This window comes from Dryobates pubescens, chromosome 22 (assembly GCF_014839835.1).
Source record: "Dryobates pubescens isolate bDryPub1 chromosome 22, bDryPub1.pri, whole genome shotgun sequence".
In the NCBI taxonomy this organism is placed as follows: Eukaryota; Metazoa; Chordata; class Aves; order Piciformes; family Picidae; genus Dryobates; species Dryobates pubescens.
In genome coordinates this window covers 4,929,704-4,942,025 of record NC_071633.1, presented here as the reverse complement: position 1 = coordinate 4,942,025, position 12,322 = coordinate 4,929,704, and the positions used below count along the sequence as shown (strand labels likewise).

At 44.4% G+C, this 12,322-nt stretch overlaps 1 protein-coding gene across 1 annotated transcript in view; it reads right to left on the bottom strand.

The window, feature by feature from the left end:
* Positions 1 to 12,322, bottom strand: part of ANO5 (anoctamin 5) — a 63,662-nt gene that overhangs the window by 9,496 nt on the left and 41,844 nt on the right. The window contains exons 12-17 of the mRNA XM_054171878.1: positions 11,797 to 11,902; positions 11,647 to 11,707; positions 9,208 to 9,359; positions 5,040 to 5,114; positions 4,133 to 4,355; positions 53 to 222 (exon numbers count right to left, since the gene is read on the bottom strand). Of these exons, the coding sequence (XP_054027853.1) occupies positions 53 to 222; positions 4,133 to 4,355; positions 5,040 to 5,114; positions 9,208 to 9,359; positions 11,647 to 11,707; positions 11,797 to 11,902 (787 nt within the window). The remainder of the gene's footprint in view (positions 1 to 52; positions 223 to 4,132; positions 4,356 to 5,039; positions 5,115 to 9,207; positions 9,360 to 11,646; positions 11,708 to 11,796; positions 11,903 to 12,322) is intronic.

Below are 12,322 nucleotides of genomic sequence, written 5' to 3'. Positions count from 1 at the left end.
GTTTAAAACTAGTTTGTTATTCTTCAATCTACCTTAATCAAGTAACTCCTACCTCCTCATTTCTCCAGCGATTAAACATGTATGTGTAGGCACCTGGGTAGCCAACAAACTTCCCTTTGAAGAAGGCCACGTAGAAGCAGGATGAATAGTAGTTGACAAACTGGAACAGAAACATTTTCATTGTGAGCCTGTTCTCATACTCCATATGAGTTCTTGGAATCTCTGTGAAACCAGAAAACAGTATTTTTAATTTTCCTTTATTCCTTTTGCAAGGATACAGACTCACAGACAGTCACCACCCACTGTGTCTTTACAGCCCAAAGGGGAAAAAAGAAATAAGAACACAACAATCCCTTGCAGAGCTACAGGCTGGGGTCTGAGTGGTTGGAGGGCTGCCAAACAGAAAGGGACCTGGGGGTACCGATTGACAGCCAGCTGAACATGAGCCAGAAGTGTGCCCAGGTGGCCAAGAAGGCCAATGGCATCCTGGCCTGCATCAAGAATAGTGTGGCCAGCAGGAGCAGGGAAGTCATTGTGCCCCTGTACTCAACACTGGTTAGGCCACACCTTGAGTCCTGTGTCCAGTTCTGGGCCCCTCAGTTTAAGAAGGACATTGAGACTCTTGAACGTGTCCAGAGAAGGGCAATGAGGCTGGGGAGAGGCCTTGAGTACAGCCCTGTGAGGAGAGGCTGAGGGAGCTGGGTTTGCTTAGCCTGGAGAAGAGAAGGCTCAGGGGAGACCTTCTTGCTCTCTACAACTACTTGCAGGGAGGTTGTAGCCAGGAGGGGGTTGGTCTCTTCTCCCAGGAAACCAGCACCAGAACAAGAGGACACAGTCTCAAGCTGCACCAGGGGAAGTTTAGGCTCAAGGTGAGGAGAAAGTTCTTCACAGAGAGAGCTGTTAGCCATTGGAATGTGCTGCCCAGGGAAGTGGTGGAGTCGCTGTCCCTGGAGGTGTTTGAGAAGGGATTGGATACAGCATTTGGTGCCATGGTCTAGTAGTCATGAGGTGCTGGGTGACAGGTTGGACTTGATGGACAGGTTGGACTGAGGTCTTTTCCAGCCTCATTCATTCTATGATTCTATGAAAACCACCAACAAACACTTCAGCAGTTGGAGTTTCTGCTCTCAAATACCCTGCCCTTAATTCACAGTGCAATGCCCAGAGTAGACAGGCAAGTGAAATTCCTTCTTGAAACATTTCTAGGCTTCAATTTCCCCATCTTTGAGCTGTCTTCTAGCACTTGTCCTCCCCAAACCTTACACTGTTTCTAAGATAGGTAATGAACCTCAGATAATAATTTCAGGGTGTTCTAGACTACAAAGATGTAACTGTTGGCCATGCATGTGATAAAGAATTTTTTTTCCTCCTTTGTGGCAGAGAAGCAGGTTACAGACTTGGTGGGGTTTTTTTCTCAGTATGCTGCATGTGTGTAACTTATTTCTTGAAATCAGCAGAAAATAAATGGGCTCTGTGCCTCTGGACAGTGAGAGTCAGGTGGAGGGAAGAACAGAGGCTACAGGCATCTTGGTGCTACCAAACACCACCAAGCCTTTGCTTAAGATTTTTCTGCCTTCATAATTACATTCTTAAACAGGTTTACATTTGAAAAAGGTAGCTGGAAGCCCTATGCATATTACTGGTAAAATGTCTTGTTGAATGACAGCACCTAACCAATGCCGGCTGAGAAAAAGGGGAAGAAAATACACCACAGACACCTGAGTCCCTCTGAATTGGTCAGGACCTGGCACAGGTGCTGAACTCACTGGCCCTAAGGCAAAGTTATTTATACACCAGAGTAAACTGTGGATGTTTGTGTGACAGAAGGATGTAAGGTGTTCACTGGGAACCTGACATGGGAGTGTGCAGAACTCAGGTGCTCATTTAATGGTTTTTATTGTCAGTGAGCTGTTCAAATCTTTATATCAGACTTCCAATGTTCAGAGGAAGGTTACATCTGCACGTCTGAAAACCAGTCTGGCCTAACTTTTTCAAGAGTGAAGAGTCAGAATGGACACGGCTGCCAGCGTCAGCCCACACCCCAGCTCCGGCCGTCCCCAGGCGGGGCAGGACGCAGTTGCCGCTGGCTGCCAGAGGAGGGCAGCAGTCCCTCGGAAGTAAACTGCGTTCCCCTGCAGCTGCCAGCCACAGCAGCGCTGACATTCCAGCAACTAATCCTCTACACTTGCAAGCAGAAAAATAACATTGCTGAGCCTTCACGCTGATAAATTCGTGCCCTTCAAGAAAGAAGGACTAAAAAGTGATGATTTTCTGTTTGGTTTTGCTAGGGGCAATTTTACTTATTACTTGCTCTTTCTTTGGTCTAATTCAGCCAGGTCAGATTAGAAACACAGAGCTCTGAGACAAGAGATGGTCTATAATAAAACCAAATAAACCCAATGCAACATCCCATTAAGTTTCTTCAAGAAACACCTCTCAATTCTCAGTTCCACTTGTAAGGCCTTAGAAAAACAAAGGTCACCCAACTGTTTTACAACAGCAGTACAAATAAGTAGTACCTCCAGCTCTCCCCTCCATTAACCTGAATGTTCTGCACTTCTCTCTATAAAGCACCTGCAATGACTTTTACATATAAACCATAAGGGCCAACAACACAAAATACATAAAAATGACCCTAGGGAGGGATACTTCCAGCACAAAATCAACAGTCAAACAAAATCTGCTACAGAAGTAACAGATCTTCCCAGGCCTGCCTGCTGGCTCCTCCAGCTCTGGAGGGAATTTGCTGCAGGCAACACTATTGATGGCTATAAGTCCCAGTGACACATCTTGGGCTCAACTCCACAACCTGCTCAACCTCTGCCTTCATCTTGTATTAACTCCACAGCTGTAAATCCACAGTTAAGGGAAACAGTGCCAGAAGAAACCCCTGGAAAATATAATATCCTATCCCATTGCCTTGCTTCCCACTTTTCCCCCCAAAATAAGAGACATGATTATTTGGTCTTTTCTCTTGCAAAGATGGCTGGGAAAGCTGTGACCTATTTTTTGGAATATATCTTCAGGATCTCTAACTGAAACACTGCTAAATCAAGGCAGTTTGATCTTGCTTTGGTGACTAGTATAACACATGATACTCTTTAATTATGTTCAGAACTAAGACTGTCTCAGTAGACTAGTTTTAACAGACGCAGACATTACACTATGAGAAACCAGCTTACAATAACTACTGGAAACACAGGGAAAATGCTTAGTATGGCCACAGATACAACCCAGTCATCACTGTAAGCTACAGACTAACGACTCAGTTAATAGAATAGAATAGAATAGAATAGAATAGAATAGAATTAACCAGGTTGGAAAAGACCTTTGAGATCATTGAGTCCAACCTACCATCCAACACTACCTAATCAACTAAACCATGGCAGGAAGCACCCCATCCAATCCCTTTCTAAACACCTCCAGTGATGGGGACTCCACCAGCTCCCTGGGCAGCACATTCCAATCGCTAATCACTCTTTCTTTGAAGAATTTCTTCCTAACATCAGCCTACACCTCCCCTGGCACAGCTTGAGACTGTGTCCTCTTGTTCTTGTGCTGGTTGCCTGGGAGAAGAGACCAACCCCCTCCTGGCTACAACCTCCCTTCAGGTAGTTCTAGACAGCAATAAGGTGTGCCCTGAGCTTCCTCTTCTCCAGGCTAAGCAACCCCAGCTCCTTCAGCCTCTCCTCACAGGGCTGTGCTCCAAACCCCTCCCCAGCTTTGTTGCCCTTCTCTGGACACCTTCCAGCAAGTCAACATCTTTCCTAAACTGAGGGGCCCAGAACTGGACACAGGACTCAGGTGTGGCCTAACCAGTGCTGAGTACAGGGGCAGAATGACTTCCCTGCTCCTGCTGGCCACCCTTCCTGATGCAGGCCAGGATGCCATTGGCCTTCTTGGCCACCTGGGCACACTGCTGGCTCATGTTCAGCCTACTATCAACCAGTACCCCCAGGTCCCTTTCTGCCTGGCCGCTCTCTAGCCACTCTGACCCCAGCCTGTAGCACTGCATGGGGTTGTTGTGCTCCCTCTGTGCCCAAGCTGAGAACAGCTACACAGAGCATCACCTCCAGATGAGTTCTGCCTTTGGTGGTTCCTTCCAAGTTTTTTCTTCAAGCACACTGCTTACCCATATCAGTGATCCAGATGGCTATTCTCTCATAGAAGAAATTCAGTATCATGATGATGACAAAATTCAGGCATGAGGCTGTGACAGAGGTTGCCAGCTGAGGGGTCAATAATCCACTGATGGGCTGTAAGCTTTGGGTGTTCTCCATCAGGCTGGCAAAGGCAGCGTACACTGCCAGACGATACACGATCACAGCTATCATGCTAGCTATAATCAGAGACACCTATGGGAAGGACAGAGATTGGAAATACACTTACAGCTCAGTATAGCTATAGGCTATTTGAAAATAAGATGTCAATCATCATGCTTTGCAGTTTTTAGATGTTATTCTTTATGGGTATGAGTTCAGCAGCACCGAAATGCAAAGCACACAGGCAAAATGATTTGCTATATTCCACACATTAAACTCCACAATAGCATTTTGTTAAACACAAGAAAAAGCAGAGAATCTAACAGCAGCAGTCAAAAAACCCCAAAGAAACAGTGCAGAAAAGATACTGAATCACAAAAATGGAGATGGAAGGGACAAGTTTGATTATATTATCCACACTGAAATTCACTCTGCAGCTATTTCTACAGAGGAAGATGTGGATTGCAGTGAAAAACACTGTTTCTTTCTGCCTTTACTACAACTTTTTTCAGTATGGTCTGTTAACAGTACATAAGCCAGGGAAAAGTTGCCCCTATGCTAATCTGTCCAGTCAAATTACTAATTAATGACAGATTTCCACTGCCTTTCTTTTTAAATCACAATTGAAGTGCATTTTGCACAGCAGCAGGGAATTTGCAGGACAATAACAAAAGCCTGTGTTAGTACCATGATTAAAGCCAGTTTGTGTCCATGTGATGGTTAGTGATGATCAGCAACTCTAACATATGTTAAAATGATGGTTCCACAAATGCTCACCCAGAACAACACGGTGGCTCCCGAGACGCAGAATCGCACAGCCTGGCTGCTTAGGGGCAAATAAGGCTCCATCTCCTGAAACAGGCAAGCACAGCACAGTTCACAAATCCATCATCTCATTCTAATATCCAGCAGCACACAGAGCTCTCATCAGCTGTGTGAAAGTGTCCACGTCTGAGGAAAACCATTCGGAAACCCGCCTTCTAAAAAGGGGAGATAGGACACGATTGTTGAGTGTGACAAGGGGAAAAAAACCAACCAAAACCAGCAGGACAGAAGTGGCATAAAAATGTCAAAAGTAAAGACAGTACTTGGGAAGAATGGTCAAACCTTTGCAAAACTCAGCCAGCAGCTGAAGGAAAAGGTCCAGCTCCTTCATTAGGAGAACAGCCAGAGCTGGCACTGCAATGCCAGGCCAGCTGTCATACAGCTCTGAGTCCAAAACTGGCCTCAATTTTAAGAAATTCTTAAGAGTTTCTTTAAATGGTCACTTCCTTGGATGTACCACATGTCTCCACCCAGCCAGAGAATGCTTTCCCCTGCTCCTTTAATGTCTGTCTTTTTTAACTGAAGCAATGGCTGCTTTCATTGCCTGCCACTCAGCATCAGGCAGCTTGGACTTACCCAGGCAAGTATCCCCACATCGCACTTTCCATAGTTCTCTTTTTCACAACCAATTGCAATATAAGATCACATGTATTAAGAAAGAATCATTTAAGAACTGATGCCAGCAGAAGATGATCTAGGAAAAGATAATCTGAATTTGATGCATCTTTGGGACAAGGCACTGTAGCATGCTTACCCCCCTCTTGGGGCAGGGGGCACCAATTACTACAGGCAAGCACACTAAGTCTATTATCAATAAGGAAATGCTTGCTTTGGCAAAACAAGTTATTGAACCTGTGAAAACCTGTTGAAGGGAGTTTGTTTTCTGTTGCACAAGAGCTCAGAATGTGCTGAAGACAGTGTCTCTGTGCAGGGTGATTCTGCTGAACGCAACAGCCACGGCTGAGCTGTGTATTCCTCCTGACAGAACCCAGCAGCAGCTGTTCTTTCACAAGGGTTGCTGCTTCCTGGTGGTGATGCAGTCAGCACACTCACACCAACGTGATTTTGTTTGAAGAGTAATGTGCTGCTCTCTCAGGAGAGACCCTGCCTGTATCTGCCTGAGTATACTCACTAAACACAATTATCTGTACTGCAGTTTTGAGTCACAAGCTCTTTGATGGTGGTAACAGTTAAAGTCTCTATTAACAGAGCTATAAAAAAACCCAACAGCTGAAGATAAGATACAAGCACTGCTAACAGGTAGATCTACATGGGGTTATAAGATTTTACACCTATTGTGTATTAATATGCATATTCTGTACTAAACCCAAATCTTTCACACAGTCCAAGCTATTTAACAAGTCTCCCACTTCAGAGCAAAAGGTAGGCAACAGTGTGCAATGACAGAGCCCTAAGTTTCACTGGTATGCTTCATTATTTATGTAAATTAAGAGTCTACCACAATCAGCAAACCCAGATTTTAGCTATGATCTACATAATCATTTAGCATCACGACCACATGAAGTGTTAATTAAAGCCTCAAGATGAGCAAATTCTTCTAGAACTTTGAATCAATGCCAGGAATAATGTAGACACAATTTTCTGAGCAAAGCAAAGCCAGCCTTGGGACACATGAAGCAAAGTGACCCATATCCACATCATCTCACCAGCCTGCAGAATTATCCCATTGGAAATCACTGTCTCTTTAGGTTCAGCATGCACATGACCCTATAGTGGCCTTTCAGGAGTTAAAAGGGGGCCTACAAGAAATCTGGGGTTGGACTTAGGACAAGGACATGTAGTGATAAGACAAAGGGCTCTCAATTTAAAGAGGGTGGATTTAGATTAGAGGTAAGGAAGAAGTGCCTTCACTCTGAAGGAGAAGGTGAGGTGCACGTTTCCCTGAGAAGTTGTAGAGTCCCAGACATGTTCAAGGCCAGGCTGGATGAGGCCCTGAGCAACCTGGTGTAGTGAAAGGTACCTGTCCCTTCCCATGGCAGGAGGCTGGAACTAGACAGTCCTTACTGTCCTTTCCAACCCAAACCATTATAGGACTGTGATTGCTAAGGATCACTTCTAAACCTGCCACACAAAGGCTTCTGAAAATCCAGTGAGGAACTAAACTGCTGTGTCATCAAGGACTGTACAGCCAGAGCGTTTTTATGGTAATTGTTAATGCACACCTAGCACAGAACAGTGCAGTAACTCACTCTGACAGAAGAAAAATACCTGGTGGCCCAATTTCTGTTTCTAAAATAAAATCCAAATAAACCACCCTACCTAAGAGATCTGAATGAGTTAGAGAGGACAGCTGTAGGAGTGCACCTCAGGACAGCTGTAGGAATGCACCTCACTCGTGCCATCTTTGGCTGATTTACCTCAACAAACTGCAGGCTTTGGTCCAAGCTGTAGGCAACCACTGCCCCCAAGTCAGCCCATTACTTCCCTGTCCTTACATGATTACCCTCTGCTGCAGTCCATCACTTCAGAGCACACAAGGGCCACAAACCACCTCTGGGTGGCTTTCCCCTGCTCTTGCCTTCAACTGCAGCACAGCCACAGTTGTTCAGCTGGTTTTGGTCACTGCTCAGCCATGTAAGAAAGTGGAGGTTTTGAGCCTGAGCATACACAGGAATACAAGCTAGCAAATCACATGCAACAGGCAGGCATCTGGTTTCAATCAGCAGAACTAGCTAATGTAAAACTGATTCATCTGAAACTTTCCTGTGCAGGCAGAAATCAATATCTCAGCAGAGCTACACTTCAAATCATAGTGCATGATTATCTAAGCCAGAGGTACAAGAACAGCAGCACTAAGACTGTGTGTGCAGAAAGGCAGGGAGAGACAGAAAAATAAGATTAGTGTATCTACTTCCTAATAATTAAGGAGGCAAGACCTGAGAGACAGAGCTACTGTTTATGTAACAATGATTCTTCCCACATTCTGGCTAAGCTTCTATTTCTTTACTGATGATTGTGTTAAGCATACTCATGACCAGTGGAAAAAAAACGTTATTTATAAGCAATTCTGGGCTGAGAAAGGATGATTTAAAAATGCACCAAACTGCAGTGGAGGATGTTGCACTGGAGGGCAACCATCTGATCCCTCTATTTCTCAAATAACTCCTATCTACATTACACTTAAATGAAGACAATTAACATCTAGTAAGTCTAGAGCATTCAGCAGAGTTAAACAGTGTGGTTAATTGTACCTTAATGAGATTTCAGACAAAGGGCTTCAGCAACCTTCATCTCTCTAGTGTTCTCCTAACAAAGTGGATGTGCCAGTAGCAAATCCACAGCAAGTCCCAGTATCTTTAGATCAAGGTGACTGCCTGCTCATGTTGTGTAGAGAGGAGAAAGACTGCTTTGAAAGGTGAGATTTCAGAGGCTGCTACCTTGAAACATGAAGGACACTGTAAAGATAGCGTTAGCCAAGTGAGAGCTATCAACTTTGCCTTTGTATTCCTGATTTAATATATCAGTTTCCTGTGGAAATTAAAATCAGTAGAGGGTAACTAATGAAAGTTATGCACGCTCCAGAGGCAAAATCCCCCGTGTTTTCATTTATTCTGTGTGAAAAGCCTAGATAACAAAAGACATCTGCAGGAAGAGAGCCAGGCTCTATGAGATGGGGCACGTCTGCCATGTGCAAGACTTGAGACTGCAAAGCAAGACAGCCACACTGCAATGCCCCTGTGCCAGGGTGAACAGAGCCCAGGTTTCCAGACACCAACAGAGCAGTGCTGCTTCTAGCAGCTCAAGTGTTCTTCTCTGACACAAGTCAAAGAGCAGAAACATCAGCACTCAGACCGGGATGCCTTCAGCAAGAAAACAATGCATGACCCAATCCTGCTTTGATATTCAGTGCAGTCTGTTGCGTTCAGTGAGGATGTGGTTGGCATCCTGTGTAGGTATTTCAGCCAAATTCCCTGCTGTCACTAACTCTGCTCTGTGGAGATACAATAGCTGAGGGCTTGCCCTGCTCCAGTATAAATGTGCCATTTCTCATGTGTGTCACACACATCTGCAGCTAGTCAGACTTGTTCCCAAGGCAGAACTCCCACATTATTGAACTTCCAGCACACAGCTCAACTTGCCAAGCCAGAAGGCTCATTACCTGAGTTACAGGATTCCTCTTCTTTTGGGTACATTTTGCCTCATACTCAGGTCTCAGCTGGAGCTGCTGCTGTTCCTCTTCAAAATCAACCAAATCCCACTCGTATTTCAGTCTAGCTTGCCGTCTCTTCCAAAACTCCAAGAACAGTGTAACTGCAAGTTGGAAATGGTAAAATCTGGTTAAGGCAGGAGTGAACAGGTTCATGAACCAAGTTAATCATTTCTGCCCTGGCTTCTGTTTTGCAGTCTATTATTTCTCCTTACTATGCAATCCAGCTGTTTTTATTGCCTATCTATTTAAGTTCACCACTGAGACCACAATAGGGATTAAGTAATTTATTAGCTAATTGAATTCCAGAAGTGGATGACAAGGAAGATGCCAAGATCTAAGATGGGTATTTCCATGGTTATGACAACCATGTTCCATTACGGTTTAACTATTGCTGTGCAAACAGCAACAAGTGGCTGGAGGGTGGCCAGGCAGAGAGGGACCTGGGGGTGCTGGTCGATGGTAGGCTGAACATGAGCCTGCAGTGTGCCCAGGCAGCCAAGAAGGCCAATGGCATCCTGGCCTGTATCATGAACAGTGTGGCCAGCAGGAGGAGGGAGGTCATTGTGCCCCTGTACTCAGCACTGGTTAGGCCACACCTTGAGTCCTGTGTCCAGTTCTGGGCCCCTCAGTTTAGGAAAGATTTTGACTTGCTGGAACGTGTCCAGAGAAGGGCAACAAAGCTGGGGAGGGGTTTGGGGCACAGCCCTGTGAGGAGAGGTTGAGTGAGCTGGGGTTGCTTAGCCTGGAGAAGAGAAGGCTCAGGGGAGACCTTATTGCTGTCTACAACTACCTGAAGGGAGGTTGTAGCCAGGTGGGGGTTGCTCTCTTCTTCCAGGCAACCAGCACAAGAACAAGAGGACACAGTCTCAAGCTGCACCAGGGAAGGTTTAGGTTGGATGTTAGGAAGAAATTCTTCATAGAGAGAGTGATTTGCTATTGGAATGGGCTGCCTGGGGAGGTAGTGGAGTCACCATCATTGGGGGTGTTTAGGAGACTTGATGGGGTGCTTGGTGCCATAGTTTAGTTGGTTAGATGGAGTTGGATGATGGGTTGGATGCCATGATCTTGAGGGTCTCTTCCAACCTGGTTTATTCTATTCTATTCTAAACACAGGAATGTGATAATTCAACTAATTCCTTGGGTATAAACTTGCAACACGTGTACACAAGTAGCATGGTCAAAGATTTCTGTTGCTTTTTGATGATGATTTGATATCATGACTGTTTCAAAGATGGTAAATGTCTGCTGCTTCTCATATGATCAAGAGTGGAGCTGGCTTATGAGTTTTTTAAGACACTAGAGAGAACTGATTTCTGTCTATAATGTAAACAACTCTAAAAGTTATAATGCTGCATAACATTTTAAAAGCCCTCTATAAACTACTTTAAAATGTAAACCTCTAGTAATCCAACTGTTCTTATTTGAACTGGAGAGGCTTTACTCTTTTCACAAACACAGGAAAGCTTATCTTCTGCAGTTCTAAACCCTTTCACTGGTGCTTCCTGAATGACTAATCCATGTCACTCAAACGCTAGTGCTTAAGAACAAGATAAGTTTAGCAGAACAGGCACACATCATATTCAAAGGGTTGTTTTTTTTTTGAGGATACTCTATGAAAACAATTAGTGACTAAATCCTTCAAAACAAATTCACAAATAGCTTTTCTAGTAGCACACAGAGAGATCTTTGTGTGTTAATGAAATATCTAGCTTCGAATTGAAGATTTTATTATCATATTCATAGAAGCAGAACGAAAGAGGAGCCAAGGCAATGCAGTAACTACACCTGCAAACCTTCACAGCGTTTAAGAAATGCTCTCCAGACAATCTGACCTTAAAGTTTGGACAAATATCACTTGGAGTGAAAGCCTGCTTACACACAGTGAGGAAATCCACCTGTTTCTGCATCATAGAAATACACTGCAATGTATGAACTTCACTGGAGCAAAATGGAATGGAATGGCATGGAATGGAATGGAATAAACCTAACTAATTCTCATGCTGGAAGTGCTGCTAACAAAGTGGTACTGATAGACCACCACCCAGTGAAAGGTCATAAAAGCTCTCTACAGGGCTCAGCAGATAGTTCTTACAGGGACTGGATAAGGTTGCATCACTCCGTCTTAGGCTACTAAGGAAAGAAACAAGAGTAGGAGTTAGAGTGCCCAAAGCTTATGATATCCTGGATATCTGCTGGAATTTTTCTGGTGGTTTTTAAGTCTCATTTTTCTGTATCTTTAAACTACTTTATACTTTCATCACTTTTGTATCTGAAGCCAAGTATTAAAGAGAAACCATTATTTCCTTTCTGCCCACTACCAGTGTCCCCCTCAGCAGTTTGGCCAAGAGCTCATGATTGCTTGACATAAAATTTATCAGGTGCACTCACCCCATATGCCCATGAAAATGGCAAAAAAGAGAGTTGCCACGTTGTCAAACAAATGGGAATACTGCAAGAGAACACAAAGGATCAGGTCAGTACCAAACCAGATTTTAGCATGAACAGAAATGCCAAGTGGCTGGAGAATCACATACAGACCTCTGAGGACTGACAGGTGGTGTTTAGTCTCCAGTACTCACACTCTCGGTCACAAAGAGGGCACATGATGATCTCTCCTCCAATTGCAGGGTCACAGATTTCTTTGCTGAGGAGAAGAACATTGTACACTAACTGTTTTCAATACATCTTAAGAGTTGCTAAACAAACCCTGTAAGACTGAAGAGCTCCATTTGTTCAAATCTCAACATTTGCAGCTTCACAGTGAAGAAAGGGCAGAAAGGGACCTGGGGGTACTGGTTGATAGTAGGCTGAACATGAGCCTGCAGTGTGCCCAGGTGGCCAAGAAGGCCAATGGCATCCTGGCCTGGATCAGGAATAGTGTGGCCAGCAGGAGAAGGGAAGTCATTCTGCCCTGTACTCAGCTTACCCTGCACAACAGGTGAAAACAGAAAAGCTCAAGGCAACAATAATCACTGGAAGTAAACTATTTTGGGAGATGGCAGTGCTAGGTTTAGGACTTTATGTATCACAGGTATTCTAACATAAAAATGGCAACCAAATATTG